At 43.5% G+C, this 18,635-nt stretch overlaps 1 protein-coding gene and 1 long non-coding RNA gene across 2 annotated transcripts in view; one reads left to right on the top strand and one right to left on the bottom strand.

Moving 5' to 3' along the window:
* Nucleotides 1-11,402, top strand: part of LOC129714586 (synaptonemal complex central element protein 2-like) — a 41,548-nt gene extending 30,146 nt beyond the window's left edge. Inside the window, exons 3-4 of the mRNA XM_055664311.1 lie at nucleotides 9,002-9,221; nucleotides 10,853-11,402. Of these exons, the coding sequence (XP_055520286.1) occupies nucleotides 9,002-9,221; nucleotides 10,853-11,047 (415 nt within the window). The 3' untranslated portion in view covers nucleotides 11,048-11,402. The remainder of the gene's footprint in view (nucleotides 1-9,001; nucleotides 9,222-10,852) is intronic.
* A 4,147-nt stretch (nucleotides 11,403-15,549) lies between these two features.
* LOC129714361 (uncharacterized) lies at nucleotides 15,550-18,532 on the bottom strand. The gene is made up of 2 exons (XR_008726340.1): nucleotides 16,908-18,532; nucleotides 15,550-16,350 (listed from the first exon to the last, which is right to left on the bottom strand). It is a non-coding gene; the product is annotated as an uncharacterized LOC129714361 (long non-coding RNA).
* Nucleotides 18,533-18,635: the final 103 nt, after the last annotated feature.

Genomic DNA, 18,635 nt, shown 5'->3' with positions numbered 1-18,635 from the left:
GAAATCTATCACAATCTGAAATTAAAATGTTATTGTTTATTGTTTCTGAAAAAAGATTTGGTTACCCAAACTCGCCCCCTTCCTTCCCCCCAACCTCTCACAGATATAGTCTGCTGCCCCATTTGGCAAAATGGGGGGTGGAAAATGATCTTAAATAGGTGTATAAAATCATAGGGCTGCCAGCATTGGGTAAGAGTTGTGAGTGAGAAATTGTGTTTTAATGCATTGTAGAAGTATGATTTCAATGTTTTTTGTTTGATGTATTTTTAAGAGGTAACTTTTTAAGGGGTAACTTTTTCCACACAAAGGGTGATGGATGTATGGAACAAGCTGTCAGAGGAGGTAGTTGAGGCAGGGACTATCCTAACATTTAAGAAACAGTTAGACTATACATGGATAGGACAGGTTTGGAGGGATATGGACCAAAAGTAGGTAGTGTAGCTGGGATATGTTGGCGGGTGTGGGCAAGTTGGGCCGAAGGGCCTGTTTTCACACTGTATCACTCTATGACTACATTATACCTCCATCATGCATGAATGCTTCAAAATAATGTGGTCGAGTTTTGTTGCCATATATTCAAGCATAGAAACATAGAAAATAGGTGCAGGAATAGGCCATTCGGCCCTTCGAGCCAGCACGGCCATTCAATATGATCATGGCTGTTCTTCTAAAATCAGTACCTCTTTCCTGTTTTTTCCCCATATGCCTTGATTTCGCTTGCCCCAAGAGCTAAAACTCTCTCTTGAAAACATCCAGTGAATTGGCCTCCACTGCCTTCTGTGGCAGAAAATTCCACAAATTCTCAACTCTCTGGGTGAAGAAAGTTTGTCCGTATCTCAGTCCTAAATGGCCCACCCCTTATTCTTAAGCTGTGTGATCCCTGATTCTGAACTCCCCCTAACATTGTTCCTGCAGTTACAGTAAGTGAAAATCTATCAGGCAATCAGGATGCTTTCTCCAACCCACTCTCATTTGAAGGCCACTATCTTCCACCCAGCGCTTGGTACCTACTTCCAGCAGCCACTGGTTGTCCTCCAGGATGCACCGAGCCGCAGCCTGGTCCATGCCGGTCACCAGGGCGAATTCGGCACAGAGACTCTCACGGCAGCAGCGCAACGCTTCCGACCCCTCCGACGGCCCGGGACTCATGAACTAGGGTGCTCCATGGCCGGAGCTGCAGCGAGCGACTCGCCATCCCGGCAAACACTCGCCAGCCCGGCAAACACTGGCCAGCCTGGCAAACCCCCGCCAGCCCCGGCTCCCCGTCCGCATCTGTCCCCGCCGCTGCTTCTGCTTCCATCCCTCCCTCCGCCCCGGCTCTCCACCCGCAGCCCATGCAGTTGAAATTTTCGTTGATCACCGAATTTCTCACGACAGAGCGTGAGAAATTCCGTGACCAGTGTGAGAGCGTGAGAATTTGGTGAAATGCGTGATTCTCACGCTCAATGCGTGAGAGTTGGCAGCCTTGAAATCACGAGGGACATAGATAGAGCGTGACGAATAGAGTAGACGAATCAAGAACCAAAGGACAGAGGTGAGAAGGAAAAGATTTAATAGGAACATGAGGGGCAACTTTCCCACCTCGAAGTTGGTGTTATATGGAATAAGCTGCGAGAGGAGGTAGTTGAGGCAGGTACCACAACATTTAAAAGGCATTCAGACAGGTACCTGGATCGGAAAGGTTTAGAAGAATATGAGCCAAAAGAGGGCAGGTGGGACTAGCGTAGATTGGGCATCTTGGTCAGCACGGACAATCTGGCCCTAAGGGCCTGTTTCTAAGACCCTAACATTGAATTAGTGTGAATGGGTGATCGATGGTCGGCGTGGACTAAGTGGCCCAAAGGGTGCCGGGCTGGATGTGGACGCTGTAAGGTGCAAGATGCGGATTTCGGAAACACTCTATATTCTGTCTGGGCAGGGGGGAGGAAGTGCATCTGAGGGTTCCATCAAATATGGCCGAGGATAAGTCAAAGAAGGAACTTGACCCGAAATGTCACCTATCCATGTTGTCCAGAGATGCTATCTGACCTGCTGAGTTACTCTAGCACTTTGTGTCCATATTGACGAAAGATAGAGGATATTTCATTGGATGTCTCATTCATTCCCTGAGACCGTGTGGATTTTTTCTGGGTGCTCCAGTTTCCTCTCATACTTCAAAGACGTACAGGTTTATAGGTTAATTGGCTTCAAATTGTAAATTGTCCCTAGCGTGTAGGATAGTGTTAGTGTACGAAATGATCACTGGTCGGCGTTTCCAAGCTGTTTCAGTAAAGTCTAAAGATGCAGCAGATAAACATAAATGCAGGTAGTTTACGCTGCAACCAAAACCTCATCTTGAGAGCAGCACATAGTTTTCTTACTACATTACAAGAAAGTTGTGATTGCACTGCTGAACGTGCAGCAGAGATTATGGATATTGCAGGTCTGGAAGTTTTCAGCTATGAGGAAGGGTTGGATAAACTGGAGGCAGATTTATTTGAAATGCATAAAATTAAGAGGTGTTAAAAGTTAAAGTACAGGCTGTCCCTGGGTTATAAACACTCAACCCACTCGTGTTATTGAATACTAAAGTCCAACACACATGCATGCATTCGTTGCTATAAATGGCAGAGCTAGTTTCCCTCTCCTGAATCTCAGTCTGAAGAAGGGTCTTGACCCAAAATGGTTTTCTCCTTATTCTTAAACTGTGGCCCCTGGTTCTGGACTCCCCCAACATCAGGAACATGCTTCCTGCTTCTAGCGTGTCCAAGCCCTTAACAATCTTATATGTTTGAATAAGATCTGCCTCTCATCCTTCTAAACTCCAGAGTGTACAAGCCCAGCTGCTCCATTCTCTCAGCATATGACAGTCCCACCATCCCGGGAATTAACCTTGTAAACCTACACTGCACTCCCTCAATATCAAGAATGTCAAATTAGGGGACCAAAACTGCACACAATACTCCAGGTGTGGTCTCACTAGGGCTCTGTACAACTGCAGAAGGACCTCTTTGCTCCTATATTCGATTCCTCTTGTTATAAAGGCCAACATGCCATTCGCTTTCTTCACTGCCTGCTGTACTTGCATGCTTACTTTCATAGACTGATGTACAAGGACCCCCAGATCCTGTAGTACTTCCCCTTTTCACAACTTGACGCCATTTAGATAGTAATCTGCCCCTGTTTTTGCTACCAAGTGGATAACCTCACATTTATTTGCATTAAACTTCATCCGCCAAGCATCTGCCCACTCCCCCAACCTGCCCAAGTCACCCTGCATTCTCATAGCATCCTCCTCACAGTTCACACTGCCACCCAGCTTCGCGTCATCTGCAAATTTGCAAATGTTACTTTGAATCCTTTCAACCTGTGCGGGAGATAAGGAAACAGCTTTTCACCCAGAGGTTGGTGGGTGGTCTAAAACTCACTGCTTGAAAAGGATTGAGGCAGAAACTCTCATTCAATTAGTAAAATACATGGATGTGTACTTGAAAAGCTGTGACCTGCAAGAAAACAGACCTAGTGTTGGAAGATGGGACTAATAGCTAAGAACCAGTAGATCTTTATTGAAAGCGTGGACATGGTAGTTAAATGGCCTTCTTTTGTATTGTCGATCTTTCACTATTTTATGATTCGAAACAAATGCAGGAGAGAGACCCGAAACACTATCCATTCCTTCTACAGTGGCTGCGTGGCCAGCACTTTGTTTTTGTTCAAGATTCTGGCATTTGCAGTTATGACTCCAGGGAAGGTTGTTATTGCATTTCACTTGGGGGGAAATAAACATATTTTCAATTGCCTTATTCTGAAAAAAGCAGCATTGCCAATTGAATTTCTGAGCATTAATGTCAGTTATAACTATTAAAGAGGTTTATCTGCTGCTTTGAGTGGAGCATGTCGGCGGACGACATGTTGGTGATGATTTTGTTAGCAATGACATTTTGCACTTGGGTGTAATAATGCCAGCTGGGAGTAACTGAACATTAGATTATTTTGTTACAGCAAAACATCATGTATTCAAGCACGCAAGGCCAAAAAGGATGGATGGACAATTTAGTTATAAAAGATAAAATAAGCTTTGTTAAAAGGCAGAAATGGGGGAAATGTCCATTGGTGTTTTAAGTCTGGGAGACTAAGCCAAATGCAATCCATGTCGCTATTTAAAAAGCTAGTGTGACTTTGGCAATGATTTAAATATTGAACACAGATATTACTGATATTTGGAGATTTAACAAACGCTTCATGTTTCAGCAGCACCATTTTCTAACACACAGCAGGTCCTGCAACTGCAGCTATCCATCGCTGGAACAGTACAGCACAGGAGCAGGCCCTTCAGCCCACAACATCCGTGCTGAACTTGATGCCAGGTTAAACTAATCTCCTCTGCCTGCACATGATCCATATTTCTTCTGTGTTTAAGAAGGAACTGCAGATGCTGGAAAATCAAAGGTACACAAAAATGCTGGAGGAACTCAGCGAGTGCAGCAGCATCTATGGAGCGAAGGAAATAGGCAACGTTTCGGGCCGAAACCCTTGCGGGTTTCGACCCGAAACGTTGCCTATTTCGTTTGGGTTTCGGCCCGAAGCGTTGCCTATTTCCTTCGCTCCATAGATGCTGCTGCACCCGCTGAGTTTCTCCAGCATTTTTGTGTACCATCAATATTTCTTCTTTCCCTTTATATCCATGTGCCTAGTTAAAAGCTTTTTAAATGTCACCAGCATAGCTGCTCCACCACCACACCTGGCAGCACGTTCCAGACACCCACCTGAGTAAAACAAAAACTTGGGCTGCACGTCCTTTAAACGTTGCCCCTCTTACCTTAAAGTTATGCCCTTTAGGTATTAACATTTCCACCCCTGGAGAAAGGGTCTGACTGTACCCTATCTTTGCCTCTCAAAATTTTATAGACTTCCATCAGGTCTCCCCTCAACTTCCGATGCTACAGAGAAAAGAATCCAAATTTGTCCAAACTCTCCTTTGAGCTAATACCCTCTAACCCAGTCCCCATTCTGGTAAAGCTCTTCTCTACCCTCTCCAAAACCTATACATCATTCCTGTATGGAATGTCATCTGTGTTTGAATACACATTAAAAAATCTTTTCTCTGCAGTTTGTGACTACTGATAGATAGAATTATCCAGGTAACATATTGTTTAGTTTAGTTTAGTTTAGAGATACAGCGCGGAAACAAGCCCTTCGGCTCACCGGACCCACGCCGAACAGCGATCCCCGCACACTAACACTCTCCGATACCGACTGGGGACAATTTTTACATTTACCAAGCCGATTAACCTACATACCTGTACGTCTCTGGAGTGTGGGAGGAAACTGAAGATCTCTGAGAAAACCCACGCAGGTCACGGGGAGAATGTACAAACTCTATACAGACAGCGCCCGTAGTCGGGATCGAACCCAGGTCTCCGGCACTACATTCGCAGTAAGGCAGTAACTCTGCCGCTGTGCCACCGTGGCTGAGATTGAGCAGATAGTATCAACCAAACAGAACCAGTTCATACACTCTCACTCACAATGCAGCTCTTACTATCACATGTAATCCCCTCAATGTCTTTATAGTTGGTTATAGAGTCATGGAGAAAGACAGTACAGAATCAGGCTCTTCAGCCCCACTCATGCATACTGACTTAGATGCCCATCTAAGATAGTCCCATTTGCTTGCATTAGGCTGGTATTCCTCTAACCCTTTTCTATCCATTTCTATCCTATCCAAGTACTTTAAATGTTGTTATTGTACCTGTCTCAACCAATTTTACTGCTGGCTCCTTCCATATACCACCATCCTCTGTGTGAAAAAGTTGCCCCTAAGTTCCCTATTAAATCTTTCCGCCTTCACCTTAAACCTATGCCCTCAGAATTAAAGGACGTTATTTTAGGAAGGAGATGAGGAGACATTTCTTTAGTCAGTGGGTGGTGAATCTGTGGAATTCATTGCCACAGAAGGCTATGGAGGTCATAGAAACATAGAAAATAGGTGCAGGAGTAGGCCATTCGGCCCTTCGAGCCTGCACCGCCATTCAAAATGATCATGGCTGATCATCCAACTCAGTATCCTGTACCTGCCTTCTCTCCATACCCCCTGATCCCTTTAGCCACAAGGGCCACATCTAACTCCCTCTTAAATATAGCCAATGAACTGGCCTCAACTACCTTCTGTGGCAGAGAATTCCAGAAATTCATTGTTCTCTGTGTGAAAAATGTTTTCCTCATCTCGGTCCTAAAAGATTTCCCCCTTATCCTTAAACTATGACCCCTTGTTCTGGACTTCCCCAACATCGGGAACAATCTTCCTGCATCTAGCATGTCCAACCCCTTAAGAATTTTGTAAGTTTCTATAAGATCCCCCCTCAATCTTCTAAATTCTAGCGAGTACAATCCGAGTCTATCCAGTCTTTCTTCATATGAAAGTCCTGACATCCCAGGAATCAGTCTGGTGAACCTTCTCTGTACTTCCTCTATGGCAACAATGTCTTTCCTCAGATTAGGAGAATAAAACTGTATGCAATAGGGTGATTTCACTAAAGGTCACTGGAGCGTGGATCCGCACCCACGTGACCAAAATTCTCAGGTGGAGGACACAGGGGGGTTCTGGTACATGTTAGTGGATGGGAAAAATCGCATTTTCCCACCCGTTAAAAACATAGAAAACGGCGAGGTTGAGAGCTGCAATTTACTGTGCCAGTCGGAGTGACTGTGAGGCACAGCTACCTAGATTTACAGGGAAAAAAAAAGATAGCAAGTAAGGTAAATTCAAGAGGGAACTGGAGGTGCCTATCCACCGGAAGTCAGGAGCCGACAATTGCCGAGGATATTTAAAGGTCCAAAATATCGGGAAATATCGCGTTTTCCCGCTGAATTTCATCAAAAGTAAGGCATTATATACTTTTTTACCTTTATTCATTTGTTAGATGAGAATTTTTAAAAGTGAAAAATCACTCAGTAAAAGTTCAAAATCGGCCATGGTTCTCAGGTTGGTTTTAACATGCAAAATCAAAACGCCTCTGAAGCTGCATTTACCATTTAAATAATGATAAACTATCAATGCATTTTTAAATAAATTTCACTCAGATGCAAGCTAAGGAATGTGATAATTATCAGCTGTCAGTTGGACAAAATTAGGACATTTTATTATTTGCCAAAATATATTTCTCAATGTTTCTTGTTTAAAGCCTGCACATTCACCCAATTAATACATAAATGAATTCACCCAAACAACTTATGTATTAATTGGGTGAATGTGCAGGCTTTAAACAAGAAACATTGAGAAATATATTTTGGCAAATAATAAAATGTCCTAATTTTGTCCAACTGACAGCTGATAATTATCACATTCCTTAGCTTGCATCTGAGTGAAATTTATTTAAAAATGCATTGATAGTTTATCATTATTTAAATGGTAAATGCAGCTTCAGAGGCGTTTTGATTTTGCATGTTAAAACCAACCTGAGAACCATGGCTGATTTTGAACTTTTACTGAGTGATTTTTCACTTTTAAAAATTCTCATCTAACAAATGAATAAAGATAAAAAAGTATATAATGCCTTACTTTTGATGAAATTCAGCGGGAAAACGCGATATTTCCCGATATTTTGGACCTTTAAATATCCTCGGCAATTGTCGGCTCCTGACTTCCGGTGGATAGGCACCTTCAGTTCCCTCTTGAATTTACCTTACTTGCTATCTTTTTTCCCCCCTGTAAATCTAGGTAGCTGTGCCTCACAGTCACCCCGACTGGCACAGTAAATTGCAGCTCACAACCTCGCCGTTTTCTATGTTTTTAACGGGTGGGAAAATGCGATTTTTCCCATCCACTAACATGTACCGGGACCCTCGAGTGTCCTCCACCTGAGAATTTTGGACACGTGGGTGCGGATCCACGCTCCAGTGACCTTTAGTGAAATCACCCTATACTCTAGGTGTGGTCTCACTTAGACCCTGTACAACTGCAGTAGAACCTCCCTGCTCCTATACTCAAATCCTTTTGCTATGAATGCTAACAGGTCAAGTGAGTGGATATATTTAAGGCAGAGATAGATAGATTCTTGATTAGTACGGGTGTTTGAGGTTATGGTGAAAAGGCAGGAGAATGGGGTTAGGAGGGGGAGATAGATTAGCCACGATTGAATGGCAGAGTCGACTTGATGGGCCGAATGGCCTAATTCTACTCCTATTCCGTATGATCTTATGACTCTCTAGTTCTTGATTCCCCTACTCCAGGAAAAAGATTATATTCACATTATCTCTGCCCTGCATGATTCTATACACCTCTCTAGGGTCATGCCTCAGTCTCCTATGCTCCAGAGAATAAAGCCTTAGCCGGCTCAAACTCACCCTATAACTCATGTCCTTGTGTGCTGGCAACATTCCTGTAAATCTTTGCACTCTTTCCAGCTTAATTATGTCTGGTTAAGAAATAACTTGACTATCAGTATCATGGTCACCTATGATACCATGGTCACCTGAAGAAGGGTCTCGACCCGAAACGTCACCCCAGTGGCTCAGCACTTCAACTCCCCCTCCCATTCCGTATCCGACCTCTCTGTCCTGGGTCTCCTCCATGGCCAGAGCGAGCACCACCGGAAATTGGAAGAACAGCACCTCATATTCCGCTTCGGGAGTCTGCATCCTGGGGGCATGAACATTGAATTCTCCCAATTTTGTTAGCCCTTGCTGTCTCCTCCCCTTCCTATCTCTCCCTCAGCCCTCGGGCTCCTCCTCCTCCTTTTTCCTTTCTTCTCCCCGCCCCCCACCCCCTATCAGTCTGAAGAAGGGTTTTGGCCCGAAACGTTGCCTATTTCCTTCACTCCATAGATGCTGCTGCACTCGCTGAGTTTCTCCAGCATTTTTGTGTACCTTCGATTTTCCAGCATCTGCAGTTCCTTCTTAAACACGTCACCTATTCTTTTTCTCCAGAGATGCTGCCTGACCCGCTGAGTTACTCCAGCTTTTTGTGTCTATCTATGGTCTCCCAACAGTCTGATTCTGTTTTTCCATTCTCTTGCAACAGAGAGGAATCTAACAGCTTAATGGATGAAGCCATGACAACCTCTGATATTGATGATTCCACACTTGACTTCAATGGCAAGCCCTCAAACTGTTTTGTGGGACCTGATTCTAGTGTAGACGGGATATGTGAAAGAACAAAACAGCTAGTGAACGAAATAAATAAAAGTAGAATAAAAGATCATAAGTTGATGAGCAACTTTAAGGACACTCTCGTTATGAAGGTAATTATGCATCTTTCCTATTAACAACTGAATGTTGAAAACCTATAATTTATGTATAGCAGGTTTTTGTGTGAAAATGTTTAAGTGTTTGTGAGTCGAGGGAATTATCTCATTCACAGGACTTTCTTCTTCATGGAAATCTTTAGCTGTTCTTTGTGAGTGTCAAGTTCAACAAAGGTTGTGACAAAAGAAATCTCATACACAATCACTTACCTAATTGGATGTGTGGAGCATTCTTCTTTCATAGTGTCATACAGCCCTTTGGCCCAACTTGTCTATCCCATGCAAGATGCCCGAAGCTACGCTAGTCCCATTTACCCATGTTTGGCCCATATCCCTCCAAACCTATCGTATCCATATACTAGTCCAACTGTCTGTTATATGCTATCATAGTATCTGCCTAAACTAGCTCCTCTGGCAGCTCATTCCATAAACCCACGACCCTCTGAGTGAAAAAAAATTGCTTCTCGGGTTCCTACTAAACCTGCCACTGTCACCTTTAACCTAAGCCCCCTGGTTCTTGATTTCCCCTACTTTGGATAAAAGACTGCACATTCACCCAAATGATTTAATACACCATTTACCCCAGACCTCTCATGATTTTATACATCCACCTCGTTTCCAGAGGACGCAGAATTTGGTGATATGCCCCAGTTGGACTCAGTATTTCTCAGTGCTGCAAGGGAAATAAATATCACCTTAATCTGTAGATAGGTACATAAAGCTGGAGTAACTCAATGGGTCAGACAGCATCTCTGGAGAAAAGGAATAGGTGACGTTTGGGGTCGAGACCCGCCTTCAGACTGCCTCGTCCCGAAACGTCACCTATTCCTTTTCTCCAGAGATGCTGTCTGACCCGCTGAGTTACTCCAGCTTGTGTGTGTGTGTATCTCCGCTTTAAACCAGCATCTGTAGTCTGATGGTTGTCAAGTGAATCAATCCCGCATCTCAAAACGCAATTGGAATGAATCTTGATGATGTGTGTTCACTCTCTAACAAGGTGGGCAATGGACCACTTGGTTAAGGAGATCTGGGACTGCAAGCACCATGCACATGATAGCCTAGAAAGGGCAAGAGATGTGAGAACAGAGATTGGTGAACTGTACACTGCAAGGGCCAGGAAGCGAGCGGGCGAGATCATCTCTGACCCCTCTCACCCTGGCCACAAACTCTTTGAATCACTTCCCTCTGGAAGGCGACTCCGGACTGTCAAAGCTGCCACAGCCAGACATAAAAACAGCTTTTGTCCACGAGTACACAAAAATGCTGGAGAAACTCAATGGGTGCAGCAGCATCTATGGAGCGAAGGAAATAGGCAATGTTTCGGGCCGAAACCCTTCTTCAGACTCTTTATCCACGAGTAGTTGCTCTACTCAACAGCCAAAAATCTGTAGCCTCCCTTTGATCTGGTATTTTGTTGGTTCACATGCTTGATCAATGGTGTTTTATCATTAATGTTTCATTATTATTAATGTTTAGTGTTTTCTGAGTCATTCGTAACTGTCACTGTAGGTCATATTGTTACTTGTGGTCGGAGCACCAAGGCAAATTCCTTGTATGTGAATACATGGCCAATAAACTTATTTACTTAAAATTGGGACAAAGCCATTTAATCTTTTGTGACTTTTAAGGTTTCAGAATTCTCCACGAAGATAGAAGAAGGCTTGTTTGAAATCTACAGCAGTGAGAATAAGTTGATTGAGGACACACTGCAGGAGCTGTTGACTATCCTGGAAAGAATCAGATGTTTAGAGTCTGAACTTAAACAGACGTGCAATGCCATGGCTACAGTCTACAAGGACATGTGTTCACAGCCAGAAGTCTAAGTCATATCTTACAGCAGAAGTTGCTGTGCAGAGTCAGTATTCATCTTGTATTTTCTCCTTTTTTAGAAGAGCTTGGTGTAGTAAGTAAATTCCTTTGTGGCCACTTGGTTTGTGCTGTGACTTTATAGTTTTTTTGCAAACCAGTAGTTAGGCTTTGGACCATAAAATGGAAGAACATGCACTCTTCTGAGATCTAGTTTCTCAACCTTACAGCTATATTTAATTAATACTCAACATGAATTTTTATGATGGACATTGTTTGGCAGGTTTGCCTCTTCTAACATTTGTAAAATAAATTGTAGCTTTGGAAATTGCTTCAGATTAGAGTTTGCAAAATTAAAAAAGTGAAAACAAAGGTGGGGCAGTTGTAGTGTTTTTGCATAGTGCATAGTAAAATGGCTTCCTGCACTACCTATTTCCAGTCCCAAATAATTTATAGATTATTTATTTACTCCCCTAAAACACACATACATGATGGTAGAAACATGGATTACATAGGAAATAACTCATTTTATGTAAATTCTGGTGTGTATCTAACTTTAAAAGTTCATGACTGGGCAAGAGTATGCATTAATGCCTTAATTCTGCAATGGACAGGTGGATGGATATTCACACACAGTCAGCCTCTGTATTTACTCTTTCTTGCTGAGAAAACAGTGAATTCTGTAATGAGAATCTTCACTTGGATCATTGAAGGGAAGAAATATGAATGCTCTAAATAACTGATTTTCATGAGATACATCTGAGGGTTTTGGTAGGTGGTTTTTAATCAACTATTCCATAGATCAGTGCTACGGAGGAGGGTCTAAACTAGAAAGGTTGGTGCAGCTGGGAACCAAAATTGGAAGGAGCGATGGAAAGGAAGAGGTTAGGACCAGTAAGTCTCAAAGGAAGGATAGCCAGGGAGAGGTGAAGAAACATGGTGAGGTATTTATTTCAATGCATGCAACTATTGTGGAGAAAGCAGATGTATTTAGAGGCAGGACATTGTGGAAACGTGCTTGCGAGAGGGAAGGACTGGCAGCTCAATGTTCCAGGGTTTCGATGTTTCAGCCGTGATCGAGGTGGGGGAATAAGTGAGGACGTTGCATTGCTAACTAGGGAGTCTGTCACAGCAGCACTCAAAGTGGATATACTGGAGAGAATGTCTGTTGAGGCCACATGCGTAGAACTCAACACTCGCGAATGGGATTTACTATAGGGCCCTTGCACTGAGAGCAGTTGTTATTGGGTAAGTTTACATCTGACGTGGGAGTCGTTTAAAGGCCATTTGATCAAAGTTCAGGGACGTCATGTTCCAGTGAGGAGAGGGGATGGCAAAGCAATCGAGCCATCCGCAGTGTACAGATACAGGATATTAGGGAATAATGTTTAGTGCAAGGTAAAGTCCAATTAAAGAAAGTCCCAGGGTGTCCAGCTGTTAATAGGATGATTCAGTTGCCTGATAACAGCTGGTAGAAACTGTCCCCGAATCTGGAGATGTGCGTTTTCACACTTCTGTACCACTTGCCTGAGGGGAAATCAGGGTGAGATCCGGATGAGAAAAGTGCAACAAATTATGAGATTATCAGTCGATCATTCTGCGTCCTCCAGCCGTTCAGCTGTGCATTTGACAGCACGACAATTGTAAGCTGTGTGACAGATTTATTGTCACGTTGTAATGTAAATTCACGCATAGTTTTGTCAGTAAACCCGATGCTCGCATCATCCAGTGGCAATGGTTGGATAATACAGAAACAGCATGGTTCTTTAACACAGAATATTGCTCAGAAATAGGCCACCTTCCAATTGATCATTGCCTCTGTTAAGCTCCACACAAACCTCTTCCACCACTATTCTGTCTAATCTTCGTAAAATATAACATTTTCTGCAATAATTTACTCTGCACATTAATTCTGGCTAAAAGTCTCGGCTCAGTAAATTTAAATTAATTTGGCCGCACATGACACTCAGCTGACTGCAGGAGCACATTCAACAAAAGGTGAACACATTAACTCTACCTGATATCCAAAAGATGCACAAAGAAGAGTCTCGACCCGAAACGTCACCCATTCCTTCTCTCCAGAGATGCTGCCCGTCCCGCTGAGTTACTCCCGCATTTTGTGTCTATCTTCGGTTTAAACCAACATCTGCAGTTCCTTCCTACACATCCAAAAGCTGCACCCTTATTCATTGTTTGCATCTGGGTAGAACTTAAGAGCCTGAGCCTTGGTATATCCTCCTCGTTCCTGCAAAAACTATTACACAAATCAGACCAATATTTACAGGGCAAAATAGTTAAAGTGGGACATGTCATGTTCAGAAAATCAGAATCAAACTTAACTGCAGAATGTTCCCCTTTCACATGTGCGATTTGTTTAACAGGTAAACTCTTGCATAAGTCTGTGGTATTGCTTTACAGTGCAATTTGAGGAAGGACATCCTTGTGATTGAGGCAGTGCAGCGTAGGCTCAAGAGATTGATCCCTGGGATGGCGGGACTGTCATATGAGGAAAGATTGAAAAGACTAGGCTTGTATTCACTGGAGTTTAGAAGGAAGAGGGGGGGGATCTTTAAGAAACATATAAAATTATAAAAGGACTGGACAAGCTAGATGCAGGAAAAATGTTCCCACTGTTGGGCGAGTCCAGAACCAGAGTCTTAGAATAAAGGGGAGGCCATTTAGGACTGAGGTGAGAAAAAACTTTTTCACCCAGAGTTGTGAATTTGTGGAATTCCCTGCAACAGAGGGCAGTGGAGGCCAAATCACTGGATGGATTTAAGAGAGAGTTAGATAGAGCTCTAGGGGCTAGTGGAGTCAAGGGATATGGGGAGAAAGCAGGCACGGGTTATTGATTGGGGGACGATCAGTCATGATCACAATGAATGGCGGTGCTGCCTCGAAGGGCCGAATGGCCTCCTGCTGCACCTATTTTCTATGTTTCTAATGCTGTTTGTACCTTGTCACAATTTTCCGGGTTGAATGCCATATAGTTCAGTTCTCTTGTCAGCTTTATCCATTATTCATTGAAAAATTACTGCTCGGAAAAAGGCCATTTGATTGATCAAATTCATGCTGGCAAAAGCAACCCACTTACACTCTTCCTAATGCCCTGCACCCCCTCGTGCATTCACCCTGTCTATTTCCTCATGATTTTATACACCACCATAAAAATGGCCTCCTCAGCCTCCTGCGCTCTGAAGAATAAAGCCCAGCTTGCCCAACCTTTCCCAATAGCTCAGACCCTGGTCCTGGCAATATCCTCATAAATCTACTCTGCATTCCTTCCAGCTTAATGACATCCTTACTGACAATTATATCTGCTTTCTCCACCACATGGAGCGGTGTATTCTGGATTCTAGTTGCTGCATAGAGAGCTTTCTTTATGTTCCTTTTTACAGCAACCACCTTCATTCTGATCATTCTGACTGTTGAGCCTTCCACCAATGGGAATAATTTCAATCTGGACCGATAGCTGAAATACTTATCAGATTCATAGAGTGATACACTGTGGGAACAGGCCCACATCAGCCAACATGTCCCAGCTACACCAGTCCCACCTGCCTGCGTTTGGTCCATATCCCTCCAAACCTGTCCTATCAATGTAGATCCCTTCTCATCTTCCTGATTCAAGGAAAACCTCCCCAGATTCTCCTGTTGATCCACGTTTCCTAATTTGTTATCCATGCTCTCAAAATACAGGCAGCTCAGAGAAGCATTTTGGACCCTGATCTTACTGTCCACATGAATCTCTGACCTGTCCTGGCAGTAGGCAGGTGTCCAGGTCTCCGGCTTGCATGGGGAAAGGTCCCACACTCAGTTTTTGAAGTAAAGGTTATGTAGTACAATATATTAATTTCAAGACAGAAATGATGATTAATAAATTGACAAATTAATAGGAGAAAAAGGAAGGAAGGCATGGTGGACGAAAACATTCATTAGACCATTGTGGGTAGATAAAAATGCTGGAGAAACTCAGCGGGCAAGGCAGCAATCTGGAGCGAAGGAATAGGTGACGTTTCGGGTCGAAACCCTTCTTCAGAAGGGTCTCGATCCAACACGTCACCTATTTCTTCGCTCCATAGATGCTGCCTCAGCTGCTGAGTTTCTCCAGCATTTTTACCTACCTTCGATTTTTCCAGCATCTGCAGTTCCTTCTAAAAGCCCTGTCCCACGGTGCGAGTTCATTCCAAGAGCTCTCCCGAGTTTAAAAAAAATCAAACTCGTGGTAAGCACGGAGAATGAACGCAGCGGGTACGTCGGAGCTCGGGGACATCTCTTAGCGCTGACGGCAGGTACTCGGGAAGACTCGCTAACGGCAGGTAAGCACGGGAAGACTCGTGAAGATTTTTCAACACGATGAAAAATGTTCACGAGAGCCCCGAGTACCGACGAGTGGCCATTACCGTAAATCTCCGAGTTCAAATCAGGGCAAACTCGAGAGAGCTCTTGGAATGAACTCGTACCGTGGGACAGGGCTTTTAAACATTAGACCATTGTAGCTCACAGTGAACACAACATTTCTACGAAAAAAATCTTTATTATTCATAAATCTTTAAAATTGTGCCAAAATCTATTATTTGCGCAGGATTTACAAAAGAACATTTTCTTCAAAGTCACACGTCAATCTGCATTTTATCATTACATTTATTCGGCTTGTATTTTTGTTGCTCTGAAAACAATGCTAACTTTACAATCAACGTGTTGGAAGGAAGATGTCAGCATTTTTCTTGAACAGGAGCTCAAGCTTCAACATGCTGCAGGGTGTTTTATACATTCAGTGTCAGTTTAGAGCACTCTTAATCCAAACTCCGGGAGCGGCTGTTGGAGGCAAGCATTTTTACACAGGAGAAAGATGTAAGAACAAACGAGTCAGCGTGGCTTGTTGGAAGAAGCAGTTTGCAGGGAAGTCTTAAGGGCTTGTCCCACTGTACGAGGTAATTCAAGAGCTCTCCTGAGTTTAAAAAAAATCAAACTCGTGGTAAGTACATAGCAGGTACGTCGGAGCTCGGGGATGTCTCATAGCGGCTCGTAATGCTAACAGCAGGTACTCGGGAAACGCGGTAACTATACGTTTTTTCAGCACTGTGAAAAATGTCCACGAGAGCCCCCCCCCCCGAGTACCTACGAGCGGCTATTACCGTAATTCTTCGAGTTCGAATCAGGGGAAACTTGGGAGAACTCTTGAATTACCCCGTACAGTGGGACAGGCCCTTTAGGGCAGAAAGACTTTACAGCAGGTTGGCAAGAATAAACTCAATTGATTTGTGAATAACCGCAGAGAAAGGTTTTCTTTGAAGACAGACACAAAAAGCTGGAGTAACTCAGCGGGATAGGCAGCATCTCTGGAGAGAAGGAATGGGTGACGTTTCGGGCCGAGACCCTTCTACAGATTCTTAAGGTTTTCTTTACCTTATAATAAATTGTTATTGAGCCAAGATTCTCAAATCTCTCGAAGGTCGGAGTCTTGTTAGTGAGGCAGTCTAATTATTAGCATTCTGTGTGCAGGTTACTTTGATCAGCTGGGGGCGTCTATAACAAAACACCCCGTGTCATGTTTCGCAATCTCCAAGTCAAAAACGACCATTATTCCACAGGTCTGTCTAACATTGTGAGGCAGTCATTTAACAAGAGTGACTTGACAACTGTGTAAAGGATAGCAACTGAGGTAAATTCCAGAGCTTCTTGCACAACAGTATTGTGGCTGCACCTTCACCAGATAGACGGAAGCAGTTTAAGAAGGTTGCCACTATCTACAAGGACTGTTATTCATAGACAACATATAATGATCATGGTGACGTTTCAGGCCAGGACCCATCTTCAGACTGAAATGTCACCTATTCACATTCTCCAGAAATGTGGCCTGACCCGCTGAGTTACTTCAGCATTTCAGGTGGGTTTTTTTGTGAACCAGTATCAGCAGTTCGTTGTGCCTATATAATGGATCTGGCAGCTGCATCCACACCCAGAGAAAAAAAAACCTGCCCTTCCACATTCCAATAGTGAATTAATCTGGGTTAACAAGAACATCTTCAAATTTAATTCCAAACAAAAGTGATTCATGTTGAAGGGATTTGGGGGTTGGGGAAAAGGAGGAGGAGGAAGGATTAATGCAATTTCCTCCATTCTGCACCAGCTCCAAAGCTTTCCAAATCAGTAATTTAATATACATTGGCAACTATTTCCTGGAATTAATCCTACCAATCTAGGTTTGTTATCTGGGACATCAGAATTTGTTCTTTAGATTGCAAAGTGGTAATCACAATACAATCTAAAATGTCTGCTGACATATAATAAAAATGATTGCTTCCCCAGTGTGCTACAAAGATGTGCATTGCTGTCAGAGGGTACAAGATAGAGCTCTAGGGGCTAGTGGAGTCAAGGGATACGGGGAGAAGGCAGGCACGAGTTATTGATAGGGGACGATCGCAATGCCATGATCGCAATGAATGGCGGTGCTGGCTAGAAGGGCCTCCTTCTGCACCTATTTTCTATGTTTCTTTATCTTTGGATAGTTATATGGACGGGAAGGGAATGGAAGGTTATGGTCTGAGCGCAGGTATATGGGACTAGGGGAGATTATGTGTTCGGCACGGACTAGAAGGGTCGAGATGGCCAGTTTCCGTGCTGTAATTGTTATATGGTTTATTGTAACACAATTTAGATGACACAAAGTGCTGGAGTAAATCAGCGAGTCAGGCAGCATCTCTGGAAGACATGGATAGGCAGACATTTCAATTTGGAACCCTTCCATCTGAAGAAGGGTCCTGACCCAAATCATTCACTGGATGTGGCCTAACCATGTTCTCCAGAGCTGCCTGACCTGCTGAGTTGCTCCAATACTGTGTGATTTAAAAAAAATGTAAACCAGCATCTGCAGTTCCTTGTGTCTATTTAATTTAGTACTTGTGTACGAGGACAACAAGGCATATATTTAAAAAGCGAAGCAGAGTTCAAGTGGCTTATAATGACCATTTAAGCAACTGGCTTATATAGTGCGATGCTTACTCAGAAGAGTGAAATAAAAATCAAATTTTCTGGGAAATGTTTAATTTGATACATCAAATTTATGACTTGCTGCACGAACAAATTCAGGAGACACGTAAGTTTAAATTAGGGTTCAGGACTGAAGGCATGAAAGGATAAGAGGGAAGTCTTTTAGGACTGAGATGAGAAAAACATTCTTCACACAGAAAGTGGTGAATCTGTGGAATTCTCTGCCACAGAAGGTAGTTGAGGCCAGTTCATTGGCTATATTTAAGGGGGAGTTAGATGTGGCCCTTGTGGCTAAAGGGATCAGGGGGTATGGAGAGAAGGCAGGTACAGGATACTGAGTTGGATGATCAGCCATGGGCCGTGGCCGATTAGGAAAGGAGGAGATGCAACGAGACCTGGGTGTTATGGTACACCAGTCATTAAAAGTAGGCATGCAGATGCAGCAGGCAGTGAAGAAGGCGAATGGTATGTTAGCATTCATAGCAAAAAGATTTGAATATAAGAGCAGGGAGGTTTACTGCAGTTGTACTGCAGTATTGTACAGGGACTCCTAATCTGAGGGTGAGAGGGACCAGAGAAGGTTCACCAGACTGATTCCTGGAGTCAGGACTT

The sequence above is a fragment of the Leucoraja erinacea genome, chromosome 39 (genome assembly GCF_028641065.1).
Source record: "Leucoraja erinacea ecotype New England chromosome 39, Leri_hhj_1, whole genome shotgun sequence".
NCBI lineage: Eukaryota > Metazoa > Chordata > Chondrichthyes > Rajiformes > Rajidae > Leucoraja > Leucoraja erinaceus.
This window is presented reverse-complemented; position numbering and strand designations above follow the sequence as displayed.